The 21,765-nt window shown below is 37.7% G+C and overlaps 1 protein-coding gene across 4 annotated transcripts in view; it reads left to right on the top strand.

Annotated features, from left to right (window-relative positions):
• The first annotated feature begins 9,211 nt into the window (after nt 1-9,211).
• LOC136421475 (glutamate receptor ionotropic, kainate 2-like) overlaps nt 9,212-21,765 on the top strand; it is a 32,912-nt gene continuing 20,358 nt past the window's right edge. For 2 of the 4 annotated variants that reach the window (XM_066408809.1, XM_066408825.1), the window contains exons 1-2: nt 9,214-9,609; nt 10,824-10,982. In XM_066408809.1, coding sequence (XP_066264906.1) covers nt 9,528-9,609; nt 10,824-10,982 — 241 coding nt within the window. In that variant the 5' untranslated portion in view covers nt 9,214-9,527. Of the gene's footprint in view, nt 9,610-10,823; nt 10,983-21,765 lie in introns of all 4 variants that reach the window. The other 2 variants (XM_066408817.1, XM_066408804.1) reach the window with 2 other exon arrangements.

A 21,765-nucleotide genomic window follows, 5' to 3' on the forward strand; every position in this document is an offset into this window, starting at 1 on the left:
CTTGCCACCTATTCACATCGTCACACCTTCTCTTTTAATTGATTTATAAAATAACATGATAACATGGAATTAGCATCATATCAGGTGTAAAATCAATATCACTTGATGGAGACAGTATATCCCTATTGAATGTATCACCCAATGCGGAGGACAGGTGGACGGTTTTGTCAAGCGTGTCTAATAAGAACTCCGTGGCATCGGTTTCAGCCAGTCCGATCAATCCCCTGAAGAGCGCAGCAGTTATACGTTATGCAACCAGGGTCATGTTGTGTTCGGTATACTATTGAGACTAAGCGATATTCAATATCCAACATCTGCCCATTGGAGAGATGTCGCGAAAAGTTGCCAAATTGTAGCGATAACATGGTAACATGCCAAATGGTGGGACTAGGGAAAAGAATCAATCGCTCCTGGTATGTATCTCCTCATAAATTGAAAACTCAGTTCGGAAATTCACGGAATTAGTTATCATTTAAGATAAACATAATAGTCAAAATTTTTCTTTTCATGTTTTCCTTAAGGTGTACAGTACAGAAATAAAAGCCAATCACAATGTACTGATTAAGCATGCAGTTATGGTAACTGTGCGCGCCGATTAAAATAACTATTTTTTTTCTTAAACATCAGTACTTGAATGTTATTACTGTTTATGCCTTTGTCCAACAATGATCAATGCGATGTTTTAAACCTGTTTTTTCTGAATTGCAATGGGTTTCAACATACAGGGTACTACTTATTGAAGCTTACGTTTCTATTATTTAACCGTGCTCATATTTGACCTTCCTTGTATCTGTAGATAAGCCTGAAGCTTCATGAGGTCGTTGACCGATGATTACTGAACGACAGCCTGATCCCTAGGGAGATTATCTAAGTCGTTCATCCGGGGCCTGATGATTAAAGCAGACCTCCTTGCTCATCACTAAATCCCTTGATCGATGTTGCAAAGTAAGCATGTCACCCGAAGGAATGGATATTAATTTTCATCGAATTAAAACCGAAGGCCGACTACGCCTGTCATTGAAAGGCATTCAGGTTATTTTGAAAAGACCCTGGTCATTACGCTGTGTTGATAACGTTAATGAAACAGAAGCCAGCAGGCCTCTGAGGCGCTACTATTTGAGGTATAGAAGCCAAATGTAAGGAAACTGTAAAGAAAATATTGAATACCAATACAATTCATGTTTACATTTACAAGGGGGATATTTGTTGTTTTTTTCTACATATTTTGTCTTCTTCAAAACAAATGCCAATGACAGGTACCAGACGGCTGTTACTATGGTTACTTGTGGTGTAACAGACAAACTTTGAGTTTTGATTATAACATGAAGCAAGTCGGCAAGACAAAACTGGAGGTCATTATTTCAAGTAAATGATTTTGAGTAAGAATAAACAGAGCAGTAGTTTGTTTATATTGGCCGTGTGACGGTGAACACCATGCAATTGCTTGCAAAGTTTACCTTTCAGTCCTACCAGACCGACAAAAGGAACAAAATTGGAGAAAGTCAATTTCCCAATTATAATGGGAATCAAAGTTTAATGTTAATACCAAACCAAACCTATGTGTAGGAAATTGCAACAATTCTGCAAACAAAGCAATAATGTTGATTTTTCATGATTGTATATCTCATATTTCAAAATTTATTAGAGTAAAAAAAAAACTACAAGCACAAATAGGAACAAGTCAAATAACATATAATCATGTCCCTATTAGTAAGTTCCCAAGATTACAGGAGATTCATAGTATCCACTTTTCTGAGGTGACCTGCCCGTCAACCTATTGAGGCGAATTGAATATGGATATTCCGCTCTTAATGTATAAATTCTGATCCCCTGGGTCCCCCAGGGGAGATATTTGTGCAACAACCGTCAACGAGACTATATTTGGCATGAGATGTTCAACTTAATGCTGATGAAAAGCATGGGATGTCTACGAGAACCGATCACTTAATATTTACCATTACACAAATCTAATCATCATCATCAATCCGTTTTCCAACTTTATCATCATAACTATATTCATATAGTAATACCTATTTATTTTGGTCAGACTTCATTTCGCAACTTTTAAAACTTTCTCCTATTTTTACAGCTGTTAGAGTAAAGTGACGAGGGACAGTGAAGCTGAGTGAATTTAGCGCGGTCACCAGGACCGGTCCTGAATTCGCTGTTTGTCCATTAAAAAATGTCATATAAAATGTCGCAATTCAAATAGAACATACGACGGATGCTATTTTGTCATGAGAGAATGCACAGTAAAGGCTTTCCTATCTAATTCACTTGCGTACTGGGGAAAATATTCCTAATGCAGATAAATTATCTCCATCGAGCTAGAAACATTCATTGGAGGTTCCCTTGGATTAGATTTCCCATATGCAAAGGGGAAAGATCTTGGCAAACTTATTTCTTTGTATACCAAACTACGCTTGCAAAATATGATATGCAGTGTGATACATGTACAAATTTGTTTCTATCATTTTCTGAAATGGACCGTGCCAAATTATCATTGACCCACCCTCGTACAAACTACCAAAAAATCTGCGGAACGGATGGGAAACATTTTTGCTGCTTTGATATTGATATTTACGTCGTGAATATGGTAAAATGTAGCATTATGACGCACATGAAATATAACATAACTTCTGCAAAAGCTTTACGCTAACGGTATTTTGTAACACCAATTCTAAAAAGGCTGCGAGAATTTTGGAACACCACAATTAAAAAAGGTGGCACAGAGATCGAAGTAAATACTATACATAATTGGGTTTTTAAATGTCACTTTTCTATGTGTCATTCATTGGGTATTCACACCCAAGGTAATAACTAGAAATAATTGACAGTGGCATCCAGCCCAGCAGCAGACATTCTAGGTTGAATATTTTTTTTAGGCTCTAGCTTGATAACCACCCAACGGGCAATCGCAGGGGAGTTTTTCTATCATCACGCAAAGCGAAGTAATCGGTACCATATCTACATGTACCGATCATCTGCCCAACCTACCAATATCCCCATAAAGCAACAACTTGGCCTCAACGACCACTTTTGACAAGGTTTGACTGTATGCGTATAACAATTTTAACAGCTTTCAGAGACTACAACTCATCTGCATTACTACCAACCTAAACTAAACTGATCTAAAATCCAAGCTGGAAATATCTGTGATAATTCTGCTAACAGTTACAATTAGTGCCAATGTTCATCTCAGATGCCTTAAACGCAATTGGACACGAGTCATAGAGCAATATGATTGAAGATATCAACAGTTACGAATTATCATCCCACCAGCTTCTAACTACTAATAGTTTTATTTGAATATATACATGTAGCTTCTACTTGCTAATCTTCAGAAACAATTGGTCGGATAGCTATTTGCTCATACGGATAGATTTAGGATTAAATTAATATTCTTTGATTTATACAACTATATATTTTTAATGCAATCAGTCATAATCAAAACTAACTGTATACTAGCACACTGTACCATCTCCGCCTCAGTGCGATAGCTGAGAAGCCATTTGACTATATTACCGCAATAGATATACCAAAAATGATGCTAATAATGAGAAGTTGTTTGGGCAACATTGCCTTATGTTTTACTTTATGTTTGTACTTCGACATTGTTGTCAACATGCAATTAGCCTACGGGCATGAATTTGCAATAAACTTATTATTATTGATATACGACAGTGCGCGGAACGTAGGTTAAGTTCCTACCTGATAAGTATCTGGGGAATGTTTAGATTTCTAGATCTATATCACATGAATTAATAAACAGTATGCGATCACCGAACTGTAAAAATAATGGTGAGGCAAATAGTCTATGGGTCATAGGTTGAATGCATATTGACACAAGGTGCATTCAAAAGACATTCACAGAAAATTCGTACCAAACATGTCCCTAATTTTCATGAATGATAGATTTGTTTCTTTGTGGGGTCCACCGAAAGTACGAAATGGAATGAAATGGAACGAAATGAAATGAAATGGAACGAAATGGAACGAAATGGAACGAAATGGAACGAACCAAATCATATATAACATTATGAAATGAAATACCAGTAGTTAGCGTAAAATAAGGTACGTTGTAACATTCACAGCTCGTAGTAGACCGGAACAGGAAGCAAATACATTATAAACCGTGTTTTATTTCTAAAAAATATATTTGAAAATATTAAATACAACGTTTTTTCCGCGTTCGTGAGGTTAGATTCTTCCCTGGAAATGGGAGCGCCGCGTGCAAAGAGTACTGCCACTCTTCCTTGATTTTACCAACTATCTGCAAATGAACTGCTGCAAATAGCAGGGAAACCAGCAAACGAAACTGAGTATCGAAGTAAGAACTAGATTATACAGAAGTTGGTGGTAAAATTGCATCTCATAATTAGAATTTAGAAGAATTTAGCCACTCAAACGCGACAAAAACGCTGTATTTACTATTAGCAAACAGATTCAAGAAATAAAACACGTTATATTATGTATTTGCTTCCTGTTCCCGTCTACTGTGAATGTTACAACGTTCCTTGTATTTCGCTATCTACTGATATTTCATTTCATAATGTTACATATGTTTTAGTTCATTCCATTTCGTTCAATTTCGTTCCATTTCGTTCCATTTCGTTCCATTTCGCACTTTCAGGGGACCGGTGGGATAACGTGTAAATGAAGCTCAGACTTCCGAGACGACACACGCGCAAGATATTAGGAACTGAAAAAGGCACCTTTGATTTGTTCAAACGGTACATTTAAAGTGTTTATGACACCCAAAACAACATGTTCATATTATCTGTAATATAAACTTTTAAACAACATGTTCATATTATCTGTAATATAAACTTTTAAAACAAATACACACCCATTTGATCTTATTTAACATTGAACCATCGGAAACCATACTTCCGGATTTTAATTTTCCTCTGATCTTCCCATCAGGTAATTTCATTTATCAGTGATTTTATCCCTCATGACGTCACGGTGAACACGACAGCTGGTTCGGAACCTTGTACCACGGCGTATTAAAACATTATTTGATGAGCGAACAGTGCTTGATTATCGTGATTACATTTAACTAAAAGACATTACATATTTAGTTTGTTTGCTTCTCAAAAGAACGTTCTTTCCAAGCCGCAGTGAAAAGTTTCAAACCAGCTGCCATGTCCACTGTGGCGTCATTAGGGGTGAAGTCACTGATTGATGTTATTACCTGGTGGGAAGAATCAAAAGCTGGAGGTATGATGCTTTGATCGTTCGATTCTCAATCTACATTCAAAGGGTGTATATTTTTTTTGCAAATATCGTTGTAATTAAACAATATTATTATGCTTCATGTTATTTCAGGATTTTTTTAAAAACTCTTGTGTCTTATACACTTAAATAATTATTGAAGGGCTAAAAGTGACTTTATGTGTGAGCCAAGAGCATGTATACCGTAGATATTCGATATTCGGTCTTGCCCCAAAAAGACAATCCCGACAGTCTCATTAGTGTATCGGAGAAAGGTGACGTAAAACAATTATCTTTAGGAATCTTACAAGGCCCGAAGCAATTATCAATGTAAGGGCATCACAGAAGAGAGGACTCTCTATAGAGATAATCTATACAACCCCTACTCTCCTGACCTTGGGTATGCAATTAAGCACACATAATGGTTGCAGTTATACAGGCTGGGTGATTCTGAATATAGGGCAGATAGAAGCTTTTATTTACAGTTCATTTTAATGCCGTTTCTTTTGCATAGTAGTATATAGAATAAAGAACTATCTTTGGCATATGATACCGACTTAAGTACGGGAGTTGACTTCAGTCTAAAAATGCTAAAGCGGAAAGGTCATGTATAAACATGTGTCGCTATAGTTTACTGCTCCCATCTCTATAAGGACTTTAGGGACCTGCAGTAATTCTTAGCTATTCATGGCTAACGGGAAATGGCAACCAGTCACCCATATACAGACTTATACGTGTTTATGTAAGCTCGAAGTGAACAGTGAAACGCTGTAGCGCGTATTTTATGGAAACTTTGGTGTCAAACCTGTAGTTAGTTTCGAATATTAACTCTATTCATACCGACTTAGCAGACATCAATATTCTGTTAGACTCATTCTTGGTTAAAATATAGTTGGGATACTCTGTTTAAACGGTTCCAGCCATTACAAACCATCTGTATATGACGAAATAATGACATTGTATTACTTTATAATGAAACCAAAGTTTCCTTGGTAATTCAAGTTTACATAGACATTTACTGAAAGGGTGATGATCATTTGATACGTAGTTCCTGGGTTCCTGTTTTAGTTTACCCCTCAACAAAATATGTACATTTTGACGGAAAACGTGTTGTATAATTTAATGCACCAATATTGTCCCATTTGATATTCATAAACTCAAAAGCACTTCTTTCGTGAGAGAAAATAAGATTTTTGGTAAGGTGACATACAGAATTGACAGCAACTAATCTCTGATACCTGCATCATCATACTATTTGTTAAAAGACCTTCAAGCGATAGATAGGCTACCTATTAACGCTCCCAATACCGTTTGATTGATTAAACTTTGTTATCAAGACAGAACAGGTACCCATGACAATCATCCGCGTCTATAGTTCATTGAGTTAGTGTTCAACCGTATCTGACTCGATCCAGACACATATCTATCTAAAAGTAGACTTCTTTATCAAATATATCATACTGACAGCCACTAACGGCAATTTTCTCATCCGAGGAAAATTAGCTCGTTATAATTAGAACAGATATGTATATATAAACAGACTAAGACACGTTATGCTTGCATAGTATGGATTAGATATCTGAAAGAGCCCTTTAGATAAAGCTGACTTATTTTACATATCCAATCTGGCGTAAGTAAAATTTTCACTTCCCTGGCCCCAGTGTTCTTACAAACAATCTATACTCAACACATCTCTTTGGCGACCAATTGGTTACATGGTTTGACAAACGAGCAATAAGTGTGATGTTTAGGAAGATGTCATTGTGGGTAGGGAAGGGTCGCCACGGGATATGAATTACCAATTTGATGTATTGGTTACAGAGGTTAATTTAATCTTGCGCCCTTTCTTTCCTTGGGGACAATTCATGGCTTTGCTATTGTATGCAACAGCCTACTTGGAGGCCCCGACCCGATATTACGTGGTGCTATTCTTTATCTAATTTTTCTTACCACTGGCAATGCCTTTACGGTTTATGTCTCGCTTGGCTGTTTCATACTTCATCAGAGGAATGGATTCCTCTTCTCGGGAAAAAAAAACAAAAACAAATGCTACTAAACTACTTCGAGAAAAATTCTGTTATTTTAATAATAAAGTAGTTAGTACTAATTTGCTAAGAACAGTTATTGAATAATGTTAACAACATTGATATTTCTAGATGTTCAACTATAGCCCGATACATGCACGACGTATCGATTCTGTTAGAGTGACAAACGCCATGCATTTTTATTCGGGATACAGTCTGTGAGGTTCTGGCCCTCTAAGTACAGGGACACCAGCTTGACTGCCGCAGTGGTTGTATGTAGCTCACGTTCCAGTAGACCCCATACAAACCTAATACCACCAGCCACGCGAACCACTTCCATCTAATTCTGACCTGATGGTAGATTGATGGTACAGTAGTAATCTCCCGCGCCATCATACTTTTATGACCTTTGTGATGCGATTTTCTCAAGTAAGCCTTTATCTCCAACCGTCAAACACACTGTGTCCTAAATAATGTCATTTCCTGTACATCTATTTTTTGTCTAAGCATGGACTACGTACAGATTCTTTAAACACCATAAACAAATGGCTAGCTTTGCAGATGGTACAAAAGGTGCTCGTGGTAGTGTTGAGATTGCCTATCATCTTTTTATTTTACTGATTCATGCGCCAATTCGGTACCAATTCTTCTGTTGTTGTCATTAATTCCCTCCAGCGCTATACGAGGTGCCTCAAAGGGGTCGTCTAATCCGAGAAGATGCAGTTCCTATCTATCATCGTATCTGTCTTAAGCTTCTTGTCCATCATACCTGATCTCTTCGTTATCTTCGTGATCCGCAACTTGCAATAAGTTAAAAAATATCAAACTTTCTTTCCTGTCTCTTTTAGATTCGCTTTGAAGCATTTTTTCTAATATTTTCTTTTATTAATCAACAATAGAATTTACAGAACACAAAGACCAATCTACCAAATAGCCAAAAAGATGAAAATCAAAAACGACAAAGAAAAATACCGGAACAGTTATAACAACAAATATACAGCATATGGGCTTGGGAAGTGAAGAATATACTATCAAGTTAAAAACGGGTCGTATTCGCAATTGTTAATTGCATATTGACGGATTTATAGGAAAATAAATCAATGGAATTCAAGCGTCTTGTTCTATAATGTATGTTTGGGTTTAACTTTGATATTTCTGTTAGTTGAAAAAGTGTTAATGGGGCTGAATCAATTTTTTTAATTTCCCGTAAAGTAAAATTCATATTTTGTACCAATTTTGTTTCCATTGATCCGATAAGGCCTTCAGATCTACTTACAAGCTGTGCCAAACCTGACTGCAAAATTGCACGACCATGTCCGCCAATTTTTCTACCCATATTCGATTACACCACACAGCAGGTCGCAATGCCCGAAGTGCTTCCGTCTCTCCCGGTCTAATACCCTGTAGCGGCACCACCATGATGTGTTCCGGCGATAGTTATTTGCTGGCGCACCGAATTGCTTTGACAAAGACTTCCTCCGGTACTATTGATGGGGACTCCTCTGATACTGCCTCTCAGTGAGATTTTCTCCTCCCTTTCACCGCCGTAAAATGGCCTTCCTAGATCAAGAGATTTGAGCTTCGTGGTCGAAGATTGATGGTCGGGAGTTTCCTGGGCTTTCTATGGACCGCTCTCTGTGTGTTGGAGAAACAGCACCTCGCTGTCTATTGAACTGAGGATTGGATTTTTTTTCTGTACGGCTGCCATGATCAGAGCATTCGCTTCACCGCAGTGACTTTTCCGTTTTCAATATCTCACCCGGAGAGAAGTGAGTGAGTGTTTTACGAGTATGATGTGAGGATAGATAAGTCGCGTGATCTTAACGCAAAACTCCGACGACACTGGAGTCTAGAATTTGGAAATGTTAGTTTTGGTGATGCTACGTTTACATTTAAAGATAATTATCTATCTACGTATCCGGTATATCTATTTCTTGAGAAAGGTACACCGTGGACATAAGGTCCGCAGGCATTCTGATGAAGCTACGGGCCTTGTGTGTCAAAATGAGCGAGTCACGACTGTTCAGCTACACTAACAGCTGATTACGCTTCTTGAGAAGTGACGCGTCCGTGAAATTACCCAGCACGCCAGCGAAGTGCTTTGATAACCATATTTGTACATTTCTGACGATAAGAAACCGACACTAATGCACATGGCATGTGCTGATGTTACCAGGATCTGTCGTCATCTGTAGTAAACACAGTGGCCGCCGAGTGGCGTCGCTTGTGTCTGCTTGTTCGTAGTACGGGGGAAGTAACAGAAGACCAGGACACGTTTCATCAGACATGGCGGTTGTGTTGCTGATGTTCGCGTCAAGTATTGCGTTCTTTTCCACGTGTGCGTTGTCTTTGGACACCGTTACTATAGGTGAGTTGTATCGATTTGTTTTAGTGCTGCATTTAGACAGCTCTATTATCAGCAGCCCGTTAAACCTGGATTTTCTGCTGCCGTGAAGGTGTAAGCTGCCACCCCGAAGGGACGCTTAAAGGCTATCGTATGGAGTCGTTTGACTTGCTTCTCTTTGGCTATTAACGAAACTGCAAACCAACCTCTTCTACAATACAGGAACAACAGTTGGAGATTCTGTCTGTACCGTTAAATGCGTTTAAGTGACTGCATGCACAATGCTTTGCTATGGTACAAAAAATCGCGGTCGGTAGAATACGTGAACAATAAAATATTATTTCTGTTCGCGCGGATTTTAGTTGTCTCTGGCAAACTGTTTCCTTTTCCAACCTTGAGACCAGCACACAGCCTCGGGCACGAGCTACACAACCCCTTTTAAAATACCGACCTCTGTGAAATTTGTGAGTGCGGTTATTAACAGCTAGCAATCCCGAAACAAGACCTGCACACGATCTGGCTACAGCTGCGTGTGTAAACTATCCGGGGAAAAGAGTCTGGCTTCAGTCTACTTGTTTATGGGCACATTTCGTCCCGCTCTGATATAAAAGAGGGGGCGGGGGTGGTGTTCTGAGGTCACTACTGAATGCAGCATACCAAACCATATCCTAAAAACGAAAGAACTCGGATCCCTCCAGTCATTGCTACAATATAATTGCCCAAACAATGCTCTGATGACAAAATGGAATCTCGATAGCAACCCATTATATTGATGTACGCACGGGTCCATTACAACATAACAATAATCTAAGGACCCGTATATGGTACGGTAACATTTTTGCTCTCACATAACTGACGTGCTCAGTTTCAAGGTGGTATCATATGAATAACTTTATCGTATTGAACGACTTGGGTTTTCTATTAAAGGAGACAGATGTTTCTTGTTGTTCTCGACCTCAGATATGCCATTTTGCAATCGAATTTCCTATATTCGACAACGCAGGTGTACAATTCCCCCTTCACTTACACATTCTTCCGCCGTCAGAATGTTAGTTTTGATTGAAGAATTGAGACCCTCGGCGCTAATGAAATTTCCTGACTAAATCGAGCCTACTGAGCAGAAGCTATTTGTCAGCCATTGGAGATAACCATTACGGAGGCAAAGCACTCTTTTATTACTGAAAACAACGTAGGGTGTCCATTATATATAAAACAAATCTTGTTGGCACATTCTGTAGGGGGATTGTTGCAGAGGAATGAATCTCAGCGGGAGGACCTGGCAGTTCGGTACGCCATCAGCAACATTAACTCCATCAACAGCCTTCTCCCGAACACAAAGCTTATCTCAAACATGCAGCAGGTTTCCAGCTTCAACAGTTTTACAGCAGAGACGCAAGGTAAGCATTGTTTACTATATCTTTGCTAATACAGCTAGAGGTACTATATATATATATATCATCTAAGATATAATTTGCTAAGAAAGCTAGAAGTTCTATAAATCATTAAAAAACTTCATGTTTTGGTTAATATTTTTTGTAAGACGGCTAGAGATTATCAGCATCATATATGATACAATGTAATATAAATATATATGATACAATAAAAATATGAAACAGAATGCATTAGTACGCCAGGCACTAACGGTTGCGGTTAATGATTGAACCGTCTGGTTGAAGGACTGCCGACGCGAAGTAGCCACGGGATAAGTCGGGTATTGGCAGCCAGTTCCTCGCCGACGAAGTAATCTGCCTAAAAGTCTCGTGTTTCATCCTGACAGCGTCCTTTGACTCCACCTGTGATATACGCGGACGTCAAATCGGTCAGAAAGGGGCTTAATCATGCTCGCCATGTGGCAGATGGGGATAGGTCCCCCACTGTGTCCGAACGGCGATACCATGCAAGTCAGATATTAGTAATTAATCAAAGAAGAAAATAGTAACATGCTGCGCCCCAACACGCGCATATAGCGCATTGACAGCCACTAAATTGTGATTTTTGTTGATCATTGGGGAATACATGATGTGAACAATATTGAAATCCGCAAAGCAATAACACAGTTAAGAATCAGTTGCCATATATTGAATATAGAAACAGGTAGATACTTTAATGTAGCTCCCGACCAAAGGTTTTGCCCATTCTGTCCAAATAGAATAGAGGATGAGTTTCACTTTATTATGGAATGCACTAAATATGATGCTCTACGCGATGAGTTATTCACCTCTCTCAATTCAAGTACTTCAGATTTTAAGACGCTCAATGCCACAGATAGATTTGACTATATATTTAAATGCAACAGCCCATACAATGTCAAAATAGGTAAATATGTAAAAGATTGTTTTGTTATTAGAAAAAATAGTGGTACTCAAAATTAGCCCAACTTTAATAATGTAAAACATAAGATACTTATTTTGTTGTAGTCAATAGTTTTATTCCATACTTATGTCTTGTTCTATGTTTACTGTTGTTGCCATACTTTGTACCTGCTACAATAGTCGCGCAATAAAGTACTATTCTATAAAATGAAACTGAAATATTTCAGAAACCAAACATGCTTTCAACCGATTCTATTCAAGAACGGAATCAACGTAACACCGACGTAACTTTAAGACAAATTGCCACCAATATCAACCGGTATTTATCTTAATTGTCTGTTTGATACATCTATTTAAAACAATTGTCTACGCTACAGTTTCCTGATTATCCTCTTTGTGACCTCTACGTGTCCCCAGAACGCCCCCCCCCTGTCATTCATCGAGTCTTACCCTAGGGACCTGATTGATTCTGCCAGAACATGATTACATTAACCTTCGCTCATACCTGCTGTCAAATTAATACAAATGACTAGCGACCAGATAGAAGGTATTGACAGCCACGCTAAACACTGAGGGCAGGTGGGTAGATCCTTCAGCCGTGCCGAGAAAGAAGCTCACGACATTAGCTCCGCTACGGGACGTAAATGGGGTCAATTGCCTCCAGAGCATCTTGTGCGAGCTGTTCTCTGATGAGTTCAGATATCCAATGTCAAACTCACGTCAGTAAGACGACTCCTGCAGAGAACTGCCATCTGTTGTCGAAAGAGAAATGACTACACGAGACAGGATAAGTTTTCAAATACGTTAGTGTTATTCTGCTGGAATAAATCACGCTCTTAGCAGCCATTTTACTGGTCAAGCCTCTTGAACCCGATAGACAAACACAGGAGAACTATATTTGACATAATTCTGTTAAATTATTCATATGTCTGATAACATGAACCGAATATTGTTAGACTAAAAACCATAGTGTTGGAGCAAGGAGGTTAAAATAGGATTTCAACCTCCTTGGTTTGAGGCTTCATTTTTAGATTGAATCCTGAGCTGCTATTAGGCTGGTGCTCATAGAGTAAACAATGTTAAAAGTAGTAACACCTAACTCTTGACCTCATATTTGATGTTGGGGCAACATGACTGAGCGGTCCACTATCTTCCTCCATCTCTCCCTGTCCTCAGCTGCATATAGTTTCCGCTAGGCTCATTTTAGTCCATTCTAAAAGTAGTAAATAGTGGTGAATACTGTCTCCTAGCTAGAGGTACCGGTGAGCGACAAGAAACTCCGCAAAAAGTCTTCAAATACCTATCGGAGCCCTACACATTACAATAGGTCTAGAAGTGGTTAGAGGATTTAGAATCTACCAATTTTACCTCCGCGTGTAACCTTTACACCTATCCACATCTTTTGGAAGAAGCAACGGTTTGGATGCTATTGACTAATTTATCTCGAAATAACTGCTGAGTGGATTGTTTTCATATTTGGTATGCTATTAGTTTGTGACAGTAAAGTCGAAATGATCGGATTTTGGGATTTCCTGGTGGCTTTTAGATATTGTATCGGGAGATCTCTTTCTAAAAATGCATTTGTTATGTTCTGGGGCGGCAAACAGCTATCGAGCACGGAAAAACTGAACAAAGGTTGAATATCTTACTAACTGAGGAACAGCTTGGACCGATTTATTTTGTAAGAGTTGGATGTGAATAAGTCAAGACATGATTGACGGATCTTCATGAGTTTTGATGGTATGATTGACATAAGGCGATTAAATTTATTTATTGTCATAGTTTATCACAGTTCATTGTTAGTTTTAGGCACTTTTGGTGAAAAAAACAAAAAAGACTTAGAATTCAGTAAAAAAGGAAAGAAAGCATTTTGAATATTTGGCTATATGTATAATAAGCATACTTCGTAATTGTAAGTCTTAAAGTAACAAAGTGAACCTTAAACCTGAATGGAAACGCATTGCTATTAGTGTAACTCGATAAGAAACGCCGGACACACCAACCTACATCTGGTAGTCCTTGAAACAAAATTAACAGAGACCAGTCAATTTTTCTTAGCCCCCTTTTACACAACTCGCATACAAATGAGGATTAAGATGATAACACTGCAATTAATCATGCCAATGTTTTCCACGAAATGCCATACATGCTTAGGATTGCTGTGTAAGAATGTCAGCCAAGTGTTTTCCTCGTGCGTCGACTTTCGTAACAAGGCAGGCAGCTACAGTAAATACTGTTATCTGTTTTTTTCTTATCTGTTTTTATGATTTTTTGTTTTCTGCTTCTTTTTTATCGTGATAAACAATTCATATCATTATCTGAGGTGTATATGTAAAAGAAACACAAACTATAATGTATTTCATAAAGGTCCAACTATTTTGGCTTTGGCCTTTAAATCGGTAATTGATATATAGGAACAATTCTCCTAGTGTTTCACCTCCATACTAGAAACAACAGAATAGTCTTTCTTTATTAGAAAAAAGTTTTTTATTTGCAGGTAAATTAAAGTATTGCTTTTCACAAATGACGTCTATTTAGGTTATTGGATTTATATTGTTTATCAAAATGTAGGCTAATGTCATTTTCAAAAGCAACCATCTGTATATTGATTTCCCATACCCTACTTATGGCTTGGGTATAATTAAATGTGGAAACAATCTCATGTCCGTCAAAAATAATCAAAATGATAAAGATTAATTGTATCTTGCTACACCCGTAGCAGTGCCTTTGAGGTTTATTGGGCGTTGGGTAGTTGTAAGAGTGGAATCGCTTTCACTAGAACCTTATAGATTCTAAAGGCCATATACGTGCCGCAGTGCGGTAGGTAAAATAGTACCATCGCCATGTTCACCAGTAGACATCTTAGTAGAGTAATCGTTACCACTCGTTGTCAAATACGTCATTACAACGAATCTATTGGAAAGTTTTAATGTCGACAGGAGACAGACTTCAAGACGGCATTTAGGATGTTTTCCAGACTAGTTTCCACTATGACTCATTAATTGGATTGCTTTTTGAATTCAAATTTATCGCCATTAGCCGGATCGAACAACCCGAGGTTTTTATTTAGTAAGAGGTATCCAGTAAATTTTATTATTAGAAATAGAAAAAAAGGTATGTGCATCTTTGAATAATTAATGCTGTATTGAAATGAACAACTAGAGTATCATTGCCAATAACCTCACTCCTTAGTTCGTGTGTTTATTCCGACATTCAATTGGTAGCTTAATATAAAGCACTGATTGGGTAAATTAGCAAGAAAAGGACTTTAAATCAGAGCAGGATAATAAAAAGTAGAATTATCTGCAATATCTAGAACTGTAAAATGGTATCCCTTCGTTATATGCTTTATAGGCTATATGCTTTACTCGATATAACTGACAAACTTGTACAGCCAAGCTATCTGTGTGTTGCTCACGTATGTGATTACTTATTAACCTCCAAGGGACAATCCACCTTAATGAGGTTAATACTGAGTAAAATACCCGAGGGATCCAGTAACGGTAATTAGCATTCCCGCCAGGTGGAACATTTGGAAGGTGTTTTCTACCACACAGTCTGCAGTAGGCATGTACTTCAGTGTTGATTATAGCAACGACGTTGTCCGTCTATGGACTTTATTATGATACCCTAGAAGACGATCGTTCTGTTCAGCATACTAGTAATACTATCTAGAGCATTTCAAAAACTTAAGTTGGAATAAAAAAACTGATCTAAATAATATTTTGTAGGGAATGATTCAGTGGCCGGAGTTGTTTTCTGAAAAATACATTAATTCTAAGATAACCTCTATCCGACATTGCGTCATATTGTCATTTGTGATATAAAGAAATGCTATCTCTGACAGAATTATGTTAAGACCGCAATGAATTGTTCGTTTGCACAAAAAAAAATGATTTACTGTACATCTATTCTACTGTCATTTTTTTTTTCATCAGACTTTAATATCAGACGTACAAAGGCTTAAGTAAAATATTGAATGGCAATACTAAGCCTAATAGCAGATTTAGCTACATTGAATTGTTCGGAAGATATCTCTACGTCCTTTTTTAAGAATTCTGGTTGAACATTAAGTATATATATATATATATTTATGAGAATTACATAATTTGCTTGGCTATATTAATAGTTATTGATTAAAGAAATTAACATATAAAGACATGAACAGCTGTTTAATGCTTGCATTTTGATTTTTCTTAGGCCCGTTTTTTTATGTAACCTGTAAGCGCCATGGTTTTGGATTCATCGTATACTTTGAATAGACCCAGGAATCCCTGCACTTAAGATAACTGTTGTCAAAAATTAATCCCTCTCGCGACTATGAAACATGAAGTGCTCAGCACGATTTTCTCTTCTTCTCAACAGTTGAATCTAAGTTGCAGCACTTTTGGCTTTGCGCCAAACAGCATTGCCACAAAAAACAAATGCACAGCGTAGTGGGAGGCACTCAGTGCACTCGTTATTTTCCATGATTGCTCTTCGTCAACTTGTATGAATGAAATACAAAACATTTTTCTTCCTTAGAATAAGTCTATATTTCAAGTTTCTGCTAAAATATTTGATAGAAGTTTATGCTAAGATTTTTTTCTAAATCATTTTTTTAGGACTTCTTGCTTCATTTTCTGTGTGTGAATTCTGCACTCCATTGGCCGTTTCTTGTGCATGGCCGATGTAGTATTTCATAAATAGCACTACATGAGCACTGTATTTTACATTAGGAAGTATTGTAAGATCGTTTCAAATCAATTTTTAGGTTAAGGGACGACAAACATGTAGCTTGTTTAGATGCCTTCATTTAGTTTTTTTTTTCATAATTTTCTAAAGTATAAAAAGTGCATGAAAAGTTCTTTTTTGACCTTCTACATAAAAAAAAATTATGACTATCGTCCAATTCTACCGTTATCGGCTAGGTAATTGTTGAACTAAAAGTAAAGAGCGATCGAAGAACTGAAATACCAAAGGAACATTGATCTCTGACCCCAAAATCTTACGTAAGGTTAAGGAAAGTCACCAGAATATCGGATTTTCCTCCATTCGATTCCGCCAGGATACCTGCGTTTTTTTTCTCTTATAGAATCATTAGATTCCTGAGGGTAAAACGATTAAGAGCAAAAAAGCTTCTATTGTGAAACCGTCATATTAGCCTGATGTATATCAGATACCGTTACTGTCATTAAGAATGGTCATCGAAGGAGCTCTTTTTTGATGAAACTAAACGTTTCATGAAAAATGTGTTACCTGAGAACAGGTGATGAAGCTCTACTTTATCCGAAGTGTCTCCTGTCAGAAGATGCCCATCGAATCTCCATGACACTCTGATTCTCTAGTAAATATGTTATGTATCAAGGGGGGTTAAGAAAGCTTCCTACACGAGGGCTCAAAGCATTCATTGAAAAAAGGGTGTCGGTACCGACTTTTAACTACCTTTTATTAGGTTCTTACCTCATACTTACGGAATGTGACATTTACAGATCAACCGGATTCTCGTTTATCCAGGATACAATTTGAGGACTGATTTAAGATTCTCGTGTTGTAACGAATTTTTTTCTTTTTCTTATTCATGATAAATGTAGTGTAGCTTTGGTTTGAACATAAACATGCATGCCACAATCAAATAGGGAGTTGAAAACAATTGCCTTTGCACTCGTATCTAGCCTTTAAGAGTGAAATTATAAAGTGATAATTTGCTTAAAATTTTTATCATATAATACTAGTAGTAAATGTTAAGGATTTGAAGGAGTAAAATTACTACAATTGTCTGCCCTTAATCTATTTTAATTACAATGCTAAAGGATTGGACTGGCTGGATTAAGATACATTTTGTAGAATGGTCCTGTTTTAAACCATAGGCTTGATTTAGGTTGTCATGATAATTCTCCCCATACATGTTTTTTTGTTGACTGTGACTATGACCCATGAACTCCTGCTGCGGCACACTATGATGGTTTCCCCTGAAGCTGGGTCATTGCAGCACGCTGAGAATCCAATTAACCGCGGTTTTGTTCTCCTTGTGAAAAGAAAGCCCTGAGTAAGCCGCTCTGTAACATACGTGACGATCGAACAAATGGCTCCTCTGCTCTGGCAAAAGACCTTACAAGTTCATCTGCCCACAGCTGACAGCTGTTCTTGCCAACAGTCGATATATATTGATTTTAACCATCCTAGTATTCCTATCTCTTCTTTCTAGTTCAGGCAGGGTACATGATTCATTCATAACCACAACTTGGCAACGCACTAACGTGGTAATCGATGAAGGTTATGATTAATCTAGCTCATGCGGCTTTTAATTGGATGTTATTGGTTGCGATCCAGTGAAGTCTTCGGGCACAGAAACCCCAAAGAAATAACCCTTCGTACCCCCCTCTTAGAGCTAATGGGGTTTTCATGTTGTATCCGCCCCACCTATACTCCCAATCGGGTGTTGTATTCTATCGACACTTTTTGGGTTTGTAAATTTTCTCACGTAACATTCTTTAGAGTATAAAGTTATAACTTGACTTTGAATGTGGTGCCGCTATTGAAATGATGGATAAACTTTTTAAAAGTTTGGAAACCGATGTGTTTTTCAAAACTTGTAAATCACCTTTAGATTTCCTACTTATGTCATTATCTTGATAAGTAATGTCGCTTGGGAGGTGCTCATAACTCAACATGACACCCAATTGGCCTTATCTTAATTGAATCAATATGTAAGCCTTTGAGACATGCTTCACTCTTCTCGGTCCATTGAAAACCACGCCTGACTTATCATTCTTGATAAAAGACGCTCGCAGATTTAAGTCCCATTATCATTTACATCTTAATAGGACCATCATCATTAGAATCCATCAAGTGGCTTCTTTTTTTACCAAAGATGTGATTTACTTTGAGCAGAATGCCATTAAAGATAATGAAGATCTGTATTCGTCATCTAACTGACGTTAGGTCTCACTGAGGATTGCGTCAACGTTGCACCACAAACTGATCCATCCTATCAGCCATGCTGCGAGAGTATGCTCGGTTGAAGGCCAGTTAACCTCTGGGCACTAAACTACGTCTATCGCTGCAACTTCCAAACTAACGTTCTAGTAGATTGAAAGAAGCCTACATATATTTGATTAATCATCTTTGCCGAGAAGATTATGTTTTTGGTTGCTCCAGCTGTAGGTTGGGTCTGTATGTATGTCAAGAGCATATCTCGTTCGATTTATTTTTAAAACATTTCATTTTAACGGCAACTCCAATAACTTATGAACACGACATTACATGATCTAAAATTAAATACTGTTGCAGCATAAATAATTCCCGAATAAGCACACTTTACATAGCCCAAGCCCTCAAGATATTCTTAAGAAGGTCCGAATAGCACTGTTTAAGGTGTCTTGGATTACCCTAGTGGAATTATAACAGTTGTACAGCTTCATGGCACAATTTCTAAAGAAGGCCCGCGTTAAAATTGAAATTCTTCTATGCAGGAAGAAGACGTCGTTGATAATACCTTACGCTTGACAGTAACATATTCTGATGCGCGTTTCTGGCAGAACGCTTGCAGCATAGTCAATCTAGTCATGCAATTCTATCGTATAAGTTCCATGCATTCACTTTCAAGTGGCATGTTCCTAGAGATTTATCTTTGCCACTCAACATACCATGGGATCAGCAGGCTTTGCTATCTTCAAAAGGAAAGCTCTGCTGTTTTTGAGTGATAAAGGAACTTTGCGGAGAAGAACTCCTCCATTTATCACTCAACTCAACGAACCATTTGTACAGGTCAGCCGGTCAGTGGGCATCCAATGGTCTATGGACAACGTTAAGGGCCATTAACTTAAAACCTACACGTGGCGGAAAAATTCATATAACTGCAATCGGGCTGGAATTTTTCTGTCTTTTCACATTTATTATATAGAACTAGAGTTCCACGACCTCATACCTTCGCCAAATGATTTTAACCTTTATGACTGACGTATTAGTAGTGTTTCTCATCAATCATAAATCATACCAGTTGATTGTCTTAAAATATAACATGTCCAAAGTATGAGCTGAACAAATTTATCATCAATTATGCAAATGAGGCCCTTATTAGCATAATTTGATTCAACGATGTTCACATTCACATAACGTCCCGATGCCACAAAAAAGGATTAAATGTATGAAATTGCCGTCTTTTGCCAGTGTGGAATAATAGAAGTTACTCATTAAGTATGCAAATAAGGCCCACATTTGCATATTTTCTATCTATCAACAGTCCTCTCTTCCTCAGTTACAATTTGAATTGTCATATCATGGAACAAAGCGGATTTTTAAAGTTGCCTCATTAATTATGCAAATTAAAATCTGATTTGCATAATTATCGTCCAATCATACTAAGCATCACAAAAGCTATCCACATACCAAAAATCATGACCATCCATCAAGGCCATCATGTTATAGTATTTCCTCATTAATTATGCAAATGAGGTCTTCATTTGCATAGTTCATATTAATTAATATTTCTCTCTTCCTCAGTTACATATGTCACATGTTTCAGAGTCCTATCATGGAATTTGGCGGATGTATAACCTTTCCTCATTAATTATGCAAATTAGATACTGATTCGCATAAGAAGTGTCTAATCATGTACATCATCACTCAAGCTATCTACCTACCAAAAATCATTACCATCCATCAAGCCCTTCTTGAGTTATTCCCTTTCAAAGTCAGACGCAAAACCTGCTCCTGCAGTTCCAAAAAAGCCGCTAGGGGGCCCAAACCCACACCACTCACTCTCTGTCCAAAGATCTATCTACCACTCAAAAATAAGTTCCATTGCATGTCCAGAACACGAGATATCAAAACAGGAAGTTCCGCTGCAGTACCGTAAGAAGCCGCTAGGGGGCCCAAAATCTCATCGTTTTTAGGTCTCATCAAAACCTACCAACATACGAAAATATCAAGACAATCCATCAAGGCATTCTCGAGTTATCCTGTGCCACTACAAACAAACAAACATACAAACGCTACCCTCTGCATAACCTTCTCGGCGAAGGTAATAATAGCTAAACTATCATGATTATGTTTTAAAAAGTAGCGGCAGCAGTACTAATAGCTTAAACATTGATATCATACTGTATGTTTGGGATGCAAAATATTGTAAGTGATTCGCAATTCATACCCAGCAAGATATTTATTGAATATATCATTATCATAAGCATAGTCTGCATATAGGCAATTCTATTTTTCTGTTTGTAAATATGTGAGATGAAAACTGATCTATGATTTATGAATGGTACAGCCCTGCAGCTGAATTCTTCTCGGCTGGCTAGGATGTGTAAAATGGATTCGACTTGCTCAAAATTGCTTCCCCCGATGGTTGTCTTCCAAACTCAGGGTGTCAGTTTTTGTCCTTGGAGAAAGTTGACATTTCGCGGCGTGAGAGCCAAGCGCTTTCCAAACAGATGTTGCCGAGGAATATTGTAATTTTTCTGAATGTATCAGCTGTCTGAGAGGTACCCACCCAGCACAAGCACACATTGACAGGTGGAGTAGCAAGCCTTTTTAAAAGTAATTGTGATGATTGCGCTCAGTTTACGCCAGTTAATGAAATCTAAAGGTTTACAAGCAACATTAAATTTCAGCAACGTGAAACAAACGTGACCTGTCCATGGTAATTAGCACTAAACAAACACTTGGTTAAAGACACGGCTGTCAGAAGAGTCGGACTTGTGTTAAAGATTCTATCATTATATGTGCATGTATAATATGATATGAAATTGAATAGATATGAACAAAAATGAATGATTATGTGATCAACACAGTTGAACATATGTGTTCAAATTCTTAAAGCGTTATCGAAATCAGAGATGAGTTGAAAAATTGCTAACAATTCTCTAAGACTGTAAGTTTGATACTT

Source organism: Branchiostoma lanceolatum, chromosome 1 (assembly GCF_035083965.1).
Source record: "Branchiostoma lanceolatum isolate klBraLanc5 chromosome 1, klBraLanc5.hap2, whole genome shotgun sequence".
In the NCBI taxonomy this organism is placed as follows: Eukaryota; Metazoa; Chordata; class Leptocardii; order Amphioxiformes; family Branchiostomatidae; genus Branchiostoma; species Branchiostoma lanceolatum.